General features: G+C 47.2%; 1 protein-coding gene across 1 annotated transcript in view; it reads right to left on the bottom strand.

Annotated features, from left to right (window-relative positions):
- KCND1 (potassium voltage-gated channel subfamily D member 1) overlaps positions 1-12,172 on the bottom strand; it is a 137,230-nt gene extending 125,058 nt beyond the window's left edge. The window contains exons 1-2 of the mRNA XM_030194008.1: positions 11,827-12,172; positions 8,814-10,537 (exon numbers count right to left, since the gene is read on the bottom strand). Of these exons, the coding sequence (XP_030049868.1) occupies positions 8,814-9,931 (1,118 nt within the window). The 5' untranslated portion in view covers positions 9,932-10,537; positions 11,827-12,172. The remainder of the gene's footprint in view (positions 1-8,813; positions 10,538-11,826) is intronic.
- Positions 12,173-12,380: the final 208 nt, after the last annotated feature.

The following is a 12,380-nucleotide window of genomic DNA, read 5'->3' as shown; positions in this document are numbered from 1 at the left end:
TGCAAGAGAGCATTGGCCTACTATGTGGAATGGAGAAGGCCCCACAGACAGTCCACCCATCTTTTTGTTTCTTTTGATTCCAACATGATGGGAGTCACCATCGGGGAAACACACCATTTCTAACTGGCTGGCAGATTGAATTTCCTTCACTTATGCCCAGGCTGGGCTGGCCTTGGAGGATCATGTCACGGCTCATAATATCAGAGCCATGGCCGCCTCGGTAACCCACTTGAGGTCAGCCTCCATTGAATAAATTTGCAAGGCTGTGACATGGTCTTCAGTTCACACATTCACATCACACTACTGCCTTGAGCAAAATACCCGATGCGACAGTCGTTTTGGGCAGTGTTGCAGAATCTGTTTGGTATCTAGAATTCAACTCCACCCTCCTAGGCCTGTTTTATTCTGTTCCAGGCTGCACTCTCATTCAGATTGTATATAGTTTCAGGTTAATTGCAAGGCCCAATTGACCAATGTTTGTAGTTTTTCATGAGCCTGGATGCTAGGGATTCCCCACTTGTGAGAATTATAAACCTGTTTATCCTTGGAGAAAGTGAAGATACTTACCTATAGCTGGTATTCTCCAAGGATAGCAGGCTTTATATTCTCACAATCCCGCCCACCTCCCCTTGGAGTTGTCTCCTTTGTTATTTTTACTTTATTGTTTGCTATAGTATTAAACTGAGGAGACCGTGTTCTCGTGGCAGGAGGGAAGGCACTTGCGCTCCACAAAGCTCTCATTTAGCTTTGGTAAATTCCAGACCGGGCGGATCGGCGTTACCCACTTGTGAAAAAATAAAGCCTGCTGTCCTCAGAAAATTCCTGCTACAGGTAAGTTTCTTTGCTGTATGATACAGTGAGATAGAAGGATAGAAATGTCTGGTGATGTTCTCTATTCTCTGCAGTGTGATACAGTGAGAAAGAAGGATAGAAATATCTGGGGATGTTCTTTATTCCCTGTAGTGTGATACAGTGGGACAGAAGGGTAGAAATGTCTGGCAATGTTCTGTATTATCTGCAATGTTATACAGTGAGATAGAAAGGATAGAAATGTCTGGGATTGTTCTTTATTCCTGCTATGTGATACAGTGAGATAGAAATGTTTGGGGATGTTCTTTATTCCCTGTAGTGTGATACAGAGGACAAGCATGCTGTGTTATTCCCACATATGGGAATCCCTAGCTACCAGGCTCAGCGAAAATAAGAAAGTTAGGATAATGGAGTCTTGAAACGTCGAGACTAAAACTTCAAACTAGCTGTGTAGATGCAGCCTGGAACAGAATAAAACAGGGTCTAGGAGGGTGGAGTTGGATTCTAGATACCGAACAAATTCTGCAGAATTGCCAGTCCAAATCGACAATCGCATCGGGTGTCTTTATCCAAACAGTAGTAGGATGTGAATGTGTAGACTGAAGACCACGTTGTAGTCTTGCAAATTTCATCTATAGAGGATGATCTCAAGTGGGCTGCTAACATAGCCTTGGCTCTGACATTGTGAGCCATGACATGGCCCTCAATGGTCAGCCCATCCTGGGCATAAGCAAAGGAGATGCAGTCTGCTGCATCTCCTTTGCTTATGCCCAGGATTTGAAAGAGTGTGTTTGCCGATGGCCACCCCCAACCTTTTGAGGGTCAAAAGAAACAAAAAGTTGGGTGAACTCCGCTCCAGATAGAAGACTAAGGCTCACTTGCAGTCTAAAGTATGTAGCAGAGGCGTAGCCAGACAACAGATTTTGGGTGGGCCTAGGCAAGAAGTGGGTGGGCACCAAGTGTTCCCTTCACCCCGCCCCCCCCCCAAAAAAAATTATCTCAGCTGGTGAAAAAACGCTGCTTTCCACCGTGGCAGTCTGTAGCAGGCATGCACTGAAAGCTGAGCAGGTGCTGGTATTGTGGACAGTAGCGTTTTTGTTACCATCAGGGGGAAGTCTTCAGCTGGCGGAGCTTGGGATCCCCACTGGCTACCGCTAAACGTGTGCTAATGTTGGGTGGGCCTGAGACCTAAGTGGGTGGGCCCCGGCCCACCCAGGCCCACCTGTGGCTACGCCACTGGTATGTAGTACACTTTCACCAGGATGGGCATGAGCTCTGGGGAAAAATGTTGGAAGAACAATTGACTGGTTAAGATGGAACTCCGACATGACCTTAGGAAGGAACTTGGGGTGTGTGCAGAGGACTATGCTGTTTTGATGAATTTAATATATGGTGGGTGAGCTACTAGGACTTGAAGTTCACTGACCCTGTAAGCTAAAGTAACTGCCACCAGAAATACAACTTTCCAGGTCAAAAACTTCAGATGGCAGGTATTCAGAGGTTCAAAAGGAGCTTTCATCAGCTGACTGAGGATTAAGTTAAGATCCCATGACACAACTGGAGGTTTGGTAGAGGGCTTTTTCAACAACAAAGATCTCATGAAGCGAACAACTAAAGGTTTTACAGAAATGGATTCACCTCCTACACGCTGATAAGAACCAGTTGCACTATGATGAACCCTTACAGAATTGGTTTTCAAACCAGACACAGGTGCAGGAGGTACTCAAGCAGTTTTTGTATAGGGCAAGAGAAGTGATCTAAGGCCTTGCCCTCACACCAGATGGCAAACCTTCTCCATTTAAAAGAATAACACCTCTTAGTAGAGTCTTTCCTGGAAGCCCACAAGACATGGGAGACAACCTCAGGCAATCTGAGGGAGTCGAGTTCTGTGTTCTCAACATCCAAGACATGAGGGCCAGAGATTGGAGGCTGGTATGCAGAAGGGACCCCTTGTTCTTCATGAGGAGGGTCGGAAAACAGTCCAATCTCCATGGATCTTCTGAAGACAACTCCAGAAGAAAAGGGAACCATATCTGTTGCAGCCAATGAGGAGTGATCAGTATCATGGTGCCTTGGTCTTGCCTGAGTTTCAGCAAGGTCTTATCTAGCAGAGGTATAGGAGGATACACATACAGAAGTTCTGTTCCCCAATGTAGGAGAAAGGCACCTGATGCTAGTCTACCGTGTGATCTGAGCCTTGAGCAGAACCGAGGGACCTTGTTGTTAAGATGAGTAGCAAAAAGATCCACTCTTGGAAGATATTTTGGGCTATGCCCATGTTGAGAGACCACTCATGAGGTTGCAATATCCTGCTGAGTCTGTCTGCCAGGAAGTTGTTCTTGCCAGGAAGGTATACGGCACAGAGGTTCATCCCATGAAGGAAAGCCCATTACCACATACCTACTGCTTCCTGACACAAGGGGTAGGATTCTGTACTGCCCCCCCCCCCCCTCTTTAGAGCATTCCAAATGGTACATAGCTCGAGGAGATTGATTTGAAGATAAGCCTCCTGAATGGACCACTGACCTTGAGTGGAAAGCCCATCCAAATCAGCTCTCCAACCCATGTTGGATGCATCCGTTGTCAACGCATTTTGATGTGGTAGAATTTGGAATGGAAGTCCCAGAATCAAATTGGACCAAATTGTCCACCAGAGAAGGGTATGAGCAAACTCTGGAGGGACACAAAGGACATCCATTAGGTTCCCTATGGCTTGAGACCACTGGGAGCCAAGGTCCACTGGGCCACTCTCAAATGGAGCCGTATCATGGAAGTGACATGCACTGTGGAGGCCATGAGGCCCATCAGTCTCAACATTTGCCAAGCTGAAGCCTGCTGGCTGCTGTGGACCTGCGAGGCAAGAGCTACCAAGGTATTTGCTCTCGCTAGAGGAAGGAAGGCCCAAGCCTGCACTGTATCTAGCAGGGCTCCTATGTACTCCAACTGTGATACTGGATGGATATGGGACTTGGGATAATTTATGACAAACCCCTGTAGCTCTAGCACCTGAATAGTCAACTGCATTGACTCAATTGCTCCCTCCTGAGATGTTTTCTTGACCAGCCAATCATCCAGGTAAGGAAATACATACACTCCCAGTCTGTGTAAATATATTGTACCGTCAGGCACTTGGTGAAAGGTCTGAGGGCAGACGCTAGGCCAAATGGCAGAACGCAATACTGGAAGTGGCATTTCCTCACTCAAAATCTGAGATACCTCCTGTGACTGGGAAGTAACAAAATGTGGGTACAGGCATCCTTTAAGTCCAGAGAGCATAGCCAATCATTTTCCTGAATGAGAGGAAGTAGGGTGCCCAGGGAAATCATCCTGAACTTTTCTTTCACCAGAAATATGTTCAAGGCCCTTAAGTCTAGGCTGGGCCGACTGGAATCCCCCTATTTTCTTGATCACAAAATAGTACCTGAAATAGGATCTTTGCCCCTCCTCCCCTGGTGGTATGGGTTCTACCGCTAGGGCCTGCAGAAGGGCGGAGATTTCCTATACAAGTGCTTTCTTGTGCTGAGAGCTGATGTAAGACACTCTCTGTGGGCAATGTGGAGGTCACTGATGTCAATTTAGAGTGTACCCACAATGGAATATTCAAAGCACTCACTGACTGGAGGTTATAAGGGGCCATCTGTGGTGGTAAAAATTGAATCTCCCTCTGACTGGTAGGTCATCTGGAATATATACTCTTTGGGTGGCTATGTTCTCCTAGAGCCAGTCAAAAGCTCATGCCCTGCTTTGACTGAGAATCCAGCTGAGATTTCTGAAGATGGAGCTGGCGAGGCCTGGGATGGGGGCCATGAGTCGCCTGAGACGACCAAGCAGAAGGCTGGTACCTACGCCTTTGAGAGTAGTAGGAGGTGCACCTCTGCCCAGTCAAAAATCTTCTTGTTGAAGAAGATGCAAATGGAGGTTGCAGAGAGAGAGTTTGGATAGTATCAGTGTGCTTTTTAATGAGGTCAGTGACCTCTTCCACTTTCTCTCAAAATAATTTGTCCCCTCATCAGGGCAAGTCCACCAACCTCTCCTGAACAACCTGTTCCAGGTCAGAGAAACACATCCATGAGAGCCTGCACATCCCCACACCCATTCCAGAGAGTCTAGACACAATATCAAAAGCGCAGTAAGCACCCCTGGCCAAATAATGCTGACACTCCATCTGCTTATTGGCCAACTGGCGAAGCTCATGGCCTACTCCACAGGGAGAGAATTTGCCGGATTAATTGCACTATTAATTAGAAACTCCAAATAAAGGCTAATGTAGAGCTGGAAGAACTGGATGCAGGCAACGAGCATAAAGGCCTAAAACGTTTTCTTCCCAAAAGAGTCTAAGGTTCTGGCCATTTGCCCCGGGGGTGTTGAGGCATGAGACTGAGAGCTCTTAGCTCGTTGGAGAGCAGATTTGTCTACCAAAGTGTGGTAAAGCAACTGGGCCCTCTTGAATCTGGGAGCCTTCTGGAAACAATATTGCAGATCCACCTTCTTGGGTGCTACCTCCACTGAGAAGGGAGATTCCCAGTTCCTTATCTGTACATCCTTAACAATAGGGTGCAATGGCACAGTGATCCCTTCCTTAGCCAAAGACTTATAATGTCTCTGCCCTGGGCTCCTCCTCCATCCCCTCACAAAACCAGTAAAAGAGAGCACCTCTGGAGGAGCTAGGGTGGAGGCAACCTGTGAAGTCATCGGTGCTGAACCGGTGATGGGTACCTAGCTACTCGATGACTGGTGCACCGGCACCTCTTCCAAGGAGGGGGAGCACTCCTCTCAATGCCAGCGCTTCTCGGGAATTAGAGACTCTGATGCTCCAGTGCTCCCAGTACCATGTGTCGAGGAGGACCTCTGCTTATGCTTCCTGGGCTTCCCCTGATGCATAGAGCCTCGATCCCCTGGTGCCAACGAGGAAGCCACTGAATCCGAGTGTCTCCTCAGTGTCAGGTCAGATGTTGACAGGTCCTGGGGAAAAGCACCTGGTGTTGGCAGGTGGATACCCACTCGATACCAGTGTACTCCCAATGGTTACTGGTGTTGGGGCAGCCATGGAGGTCGATGATGCAGGTGCCAAAGACGATGGTGTGGCCTTTGAAGAGCCAAAAAGTTTCTCCTGTAGCCAATTGCACTCTCTGTCGTCCCAGCCTGCATATGAAGACAAAGATCACAAACAGAGGGGTCATGATCAAGGTACCACATGCACCAGTTGTGCAGGTCCATGAATGAAATAACACGGCGACATGTAGCACACCGCTTGAAGCCACTGGGAGCCTTCTAGAACATTGAAAAAAATTTTGGCTAAATTAAACTTCTCAATCTTGAACAATTAAAAAAGAGAAAGTGTTTAAATTGAGGTTGGGGCTGCAGCTTAAATGTGCAGTCACGCATGAAAAATAAAGAAAACCATAAAAAGTAAAAAAAAACTAGAGGAAAAAATATGAGGAAGGAAAACAGGAGAAATAAATTTTAAAAGAATATAATTACCCACAGGAGAAGGCACTCGTGATAGCAAAAACATTTTTTGAAAAACAGAGAAGACTACACGAATACATCCTCTCAGCTCTTTGGAAAAAAAGAGACTGAGGGACCCGCACTGAAGCGTTAGGCAGGAAGGCACCAGCACATGTGCGATGGGATGTTGCTAGAACTTTTTCAAGTGCTAATGATTCAGCGTCCACACTGGGGCTCCGTCAGATGATGTCACCAACATGTGGGAATAACGTGGCCTGCTTGTCCTCAAAGAAAGAAGGGTTAGAAATGTCTGAGGATGTTCTTTATTCTCTGCAATATGATGTGGAGGGACATAATTGAATGGGGCCGCCCATCTCTAAGGGCGACCATCTCTAAAGGCGGTGCCATAAACAGGCGTACCAGATCGTATTATCGAAACAAGATGGCCGGCCATCTTTCGTTTCGATAATATGGTCGAGGCCGGCCAAATCTCAAGATTTGGGTCTACCCCAGAGATGGCCGGTCAGAGAGATGGCCGGCATCGGTTTTTGCTGATAATGGAAACCGAAGCCGGCCATCTCAGACTCGGCCAAATCCAAGCCATTTGGTCGTGGGAGGAGCCAGCATTTGTAGTGCACTGGTCCTCCTCACATGCCAGGACACCAACTGGGCACCCTAGGGGGCACTGCAGTGGACTTCACAAATTGCTCCCAGGTACATAGCTCCCTTCCCTTGGGTGCTGAGCCCCCCAAATCCTCCCCAAAACCCACTCCCCATAAATGTACACCACTACCATAGCCCTTATTGGTGAAGGGGGGCACCTACATATGGGTACAGTGGGTTTGGGGTGGGTTTTGAACTGCTTACATTTACCACCACAAGTGTAACAGGTCGGGGAGGGATGGGCCTGGGTCCGCCTGGCTGAAGTGCACTGCACCCACTAAAACTGCTCCAGGGACCTGCATACTGTTGTGATGGAGCTGGGTATGACATTTGAGGTTGGCATAGAGGCTGGCAAAAATGTTTTTAAATTTTTGGGGGGTGGGAGGGGGTTGGTGACCACTGGGGGAGTATGGGGAGGTCATCCCCGGTTCCCTCCAGTGGTTAACTGGTCAGTTTGGGCACCTTTTTGAGGCTTGGTCCTGAAAATAAATGGACCAAGTAAAATCGGGCAAATGCTCGTCAGGGCCGGCCTTCTTTTTTCCATTATCGGCTGAGGCCGGCCATCTCCTAACCACGCCCCGCCTTCGGTACACTGCCGACACGCCCCTTTAAACTTTTGCCGGCCCTGCGACGGAAAGCAGTTCAAGGCGGCCAAAATCGGCTTTCGATTATACCGATTTGGCTGCACCTAGGAGAAGGGCGGCCATCTCCCGATTTGTGTCGGAAGATGGCCACCCTTCTCTTTCGAAAATAAGCAGGATAGTGAGATAGAAGGATAACATAGTCTACGGATGTTCTTTATTCTGTGCAGTGTGGTACAGTAAGATAGAAGGGATAGAAATGTCTGGAGAAGTTCTTTATTCCCTGCAGTGTGATACAGGGAGATTGAAGGGTAGAAATGTCTGGGGATGTCCTTTATTCTCTACAGTGTGATATATTGCAATGGAAGGGTAGAAATGCCTGGGGATATTCTTGTTTCCCTGCAGTGTGATGCAGTGGGATAGAGGGGTAGAAATGTTTTGGGATATTCTTTATTCTCTGCAGCATAATACAGTAAAATAAAAGGGTAGAAATAACTGGAGAGGTTTTTATTCCCTGCAGTTGGATATGATGAGATAGATGGAACAGAAAATCCTCTAATGGTATTTATTGCCTACAGTGTGTGATACAGTGAGAAGTAGGGATATAAATGTCTGGGGATGTTCTATACTTCTACAGTGTGATATAGTTAGAACAGATTTGAAATACCTTGGGGGGGGGGGGGGCTTTTTTTCCCCTGTGGCATGCATTGTATAGTAAGTCAGAAGACATAGAAATATATAGGATTACTTTTGTTCCATAAGATAAGCATCTATTATGTTTCTTGTGACATAGATCAGTGGAATGTGCTCTCTGCTGACACATGGGGTTATTTGCCAATTCCAATTGTTTCTGTAATAGGGTTTCCCAGCATACACTGAAATCCATCAACAGAAGGCAAACAATGCATCAAATGGAGATGACTTACTGGGACAAAATGAGAGAACCAGAGAGAGTTAGAGTTAAAAATAGGGGAGAGAAAGATAAAAAGAAATAGAGATGAAAAAGAACAGATGAACGAGGGTCAAAAAATAAACAGGCACAATGGGAAAGACAGGGAAGAAATTTGAACTGGAAAAAGAGATCTAGACAGGGAGAGGGCTAGGCAGCCTGGAGAAAAAAGACAGGGAAAGAAGAAGGGTGATAAGAGAAGGAAAGAAAGAGGCAGAAAATCAAATAAGAGACAAATAGGGAGAGAAAGAAACAGACAAGCAACTATAGACACACACCAGAAAAGACAGACAATGATTGGAAAGATGCACAGGGAAAAGAAGAAACCTAGGGAAGACTCTCAACAAACATAAGAGACTTACCCAAGTGTGGTCATGGTGACAATGGTGTACCAAAAGGCAGCCGGGATGCTGGTAAATTTGGTCTTTGAGGTGCCCTTTTCAGCATAGTACATGACAGTAGCAAAGATGATGATCGCCATGGTGAGAGAAAAGAGCAGAAATCCCAGCTCGGAGGCACAGCTCTTCAATGTGTAGCCCAGGATGCGCAGCCCCTGTGAGTGCCGAGAAAACTTAAAAATCCGAAAGACCCGGAAGACCCTGAGGGTAACAAAAGCCCCACTTAGGTCATCATTATTAGGTACGATCAGCCCAATATAGTAGGGCATGATGGCTACCACATCGATAATGCTCATGACACTCCTCATAAACTTACAGCGGCTTGGAGCAGCAAAGAGCCTCATGAGATATTCAAAAGTGAAGATAAGGACACAGGCCGTGTCCATACACAAGAAAGCACTAGAATACTTTACTCCACAAGAGAGGTCCTTGATGTGCCCAGGCAAGGGCTGACATGGCACCGTCTCCACCACGTTGGCAATGACAGAGACTGCAATGAAAAAGCCTGTGACATAGTAGAAGACCAGCGCCATGGTGCTGGTGTGTGGGTTCTCAAAGGCCCTCCAGAGCTTTTGACGAATGGTACTGTCTGGGGGCAAAGGAACATCAGTGGCCATCTCGGCCTCAGTATCCTCTGCCAGCCTCTCGGCGTTCTCTTTCTTCCGATCTCGGTACTCCTCCAGACAGCAGTCACCGATAATTTCTGGGATGATGCCGTAAAAGGACAACTCCTCATCAAAGGCTTGGATGCACTCATGGCGAGGGTAATGGAGTTTGCCAGTCCGATAGAAATTGAGAATGTGTCGGAACATTTCAGGATCCCGGTCAAAAAAATACTCTTGGGTGTCTTCATTGAAGAAGAACTCCTTTTCAGAACTGCCCAGCAAAGTGTCAGGGTAGCGGTCCAATGTGTTCTTCCAGGTCTGGAACTTCTTCCCACTGACATTCACTACTAGGATCTCATCATTCTTTCGCTGTTTTCTGCTACTGGGGGGATCTGGCATGGGCCTCTTAGCCAATGGGAGCCAGCCCACGGCTGCTGCCTGGGCAAAGGGTAGCCAGGTGGCTACTCCAGCTGCCATAATGTTTTGTTCAGTGAATGAAGTCTTGGCTCACTATGACTCTAGAGAGTTATGCAGTAGACTTTGTCCTGCCTTTCACCATCAGATGCCACCCCAAGGGAACATAAGAAACTCTACCTCTCTCTCGCCCTCTCTCTGAACAAGACAAACTTCCCTCCCCCAAAAGTCCCCCAACAATACACCAGGTCAGGTAAGGCAAAAATATATCATTGTAAATCTGAACTTCCATGGAGAACTAACCCTAACTGGGGTTAATGTAGGGAAGTACAGGGACAGTCCTCAGCTCTGAGAGATGCTCCTGTTTGAACCATTTAAGTGGCCCAGACTAGTTCTCTGGGCAAGGGTTTCAGAAGCCTGTTTGCCCAGTCAGATAGAGTATGGATGCAGAGGGTTCCAGTGCTGGTTTCCATGAAAGTTTCAAAGGCCATGAGATGTGGTTTTCTCTTGACTTCCTCACTTTCTTCTTCCAACCTTGATTGCATGGAGGGGCTTTCTTTCCCTCTCCCTTTATCTCCACTTCCTTAGAAATGCTTAAATGCTTGAATGCTTTCAATTAATGCCCCTGCATGGAGCAAGGATCTCACTAATGGACGATTAGCGATGACACTGCAAGAAGAGGACAGAAAGACAAGACATGTATAGGGGTTGAGGGAATGAGTCTCTCATTTTCCACCCCACTCTACCAGCCCAGGGTATTTCCTGAATGAAATGAAATGCAATGAAACCCTGAATTACTTTACTTTACTTTACTTTACTTTACTTTACTTTATACAGGTCTTGTATCCCGCAATTACCACAAATAGTTCTATGCGAGTCACAAATGTAAAGACCAGTTGTCCAGAAAATACATAATAATCAATAATTAATAAATAAATATAACCATTCATTTCCACTAAAAGCCCTAAATAAACAGCCAAAAGCTTACACTGAACACAAATAACAAAAATCCTGATATACAGATTCAGGCACACAAATCTTGATACCATGCTCCAGCCACAATACAGGCACCCAAATTCTGTCAACCCCAAAAAAGCAGCTCTTGGTACACCAACTGAAATGTGCAAATACAGACACCAGCACATAAGTACCCTGCCATCAAGTACAAATGAACAAATCCTGACGTGATTTCATACCTCCTCACAGTCCAAATACAAAAACCTTGATATCCCAGTACAAGTAGGCAACTCCTGATGTCCCATCCCCATACACACCAATACTGACACCACTACCCAACCCTCAACACAGAAACTGGCACTCCTGCACAGCAGACACACACAAATCCCCACACTCAGAAGAAATACAATCACTGGCACAAACAGGGACACACAAACCTTCTTAATACAAGCACACAAACCATAACTGGCCTACACAGGAACACATTACCACACACAATCTGACAAAATCTGACACCTCAACATAAATGCACAAACCCTTGCACACTTTCTCAACCCAGGCACCTCTTCTTTTAACGACTGCTAAACATGATCAATAAAACATTTGCCAACTATCTTTAACCACTAGCCCTTCAAACACCCAAAACTTCACCACCATATACATTTTCTCTTTACAGTAGTAGATTACGATAATGTACGGTATTTATTTTGTAAAGTAGACATCAAAGGAAAGAGAGAGAGAGAGAGCAGGAAACAGCAGGTACTCGTGGGAGGCAAGACAGAAGGGAAATCTTGCACAGAGCCCCAATCCCGTCTGGGACAAACTTTCCCTGCACAGAGAAAGAGGGTGCCCCAGCCATCTCGCTACCTCCCTGTATCGGAGGGAAGCAGCCAGATTTCTAGGGCCCGAATTTCTAGAGGGTGACGGGCTTGCATCAGGCAGGGTGCTCCCTGATCGCCCCCTCCCTCACCCCAGTATATCCAGTAGAAATGTGCCCTAACCTGCATGGCTTCCAGCGGGCAGCAGGATCCAGGCGCCAGAGGGTCTGTGCAGCAGGCAGGGAGTGAGTGCAAAGCCCTGCACCAGCAGCCCAGCCTGCTGACTCTGTAAACACCGCTGCCCTTTCTGCAGTCTGGTCGGGGCTCCCTGCTGCTCCACTCCTACAGGCTGCCTCCTTTTGTATCGGCTGCTCGCCCTCACATCCTGGGCTCGGTCCAGGGCTGCGGAACCAGGCAAGCAAAGGGGAGACACTCCCGTGCACTTAAGAGGACCAGTGCACTTGCAAAAGCCATGGTGGTGGGGAGGGGATCACGAATCAGGGGGCTCAGTGCTGCCTTCCTCTCACTTTCTCTCTCCTTCCTTCCCTCCTGCGGTCTCTCTGAATGTGAAGCTGCAGAGGGAGGTAGGACTCTTTCAGCTCTTCCCTCAGCCATCCCTCCTGGCTCTCAGTGGAGGAATTTCATTTAAATATTTAAAGCTCTCTCCGGGACAGGAGGGACAGGTTAGCAGCAGTGCAGGAGAGGATCTGCAAGTCCTTTCCAGTACTTCCCACAAT

The sequence above is a fragment of the Microcaecilia unicolor genome, chromosome 2 (genome assembly GCF_901765095.1).
Source record: "Microcaecilia unicolor chromosome 2, aMicUni1.1, whole genome shotgun sequence".
Lineage (NCBI taxonomy): Eukaryota > Metazoa > Chordata > Amphibia > Gymnophiona > Siphonopidae > Microcaecilia > Microcaecilia unicolor.
The sequence above is the reverse complement of the archived record's forward strand: the minus strand, read 5'-3'. Positions and strand labels throughout refer to the sequence as shown.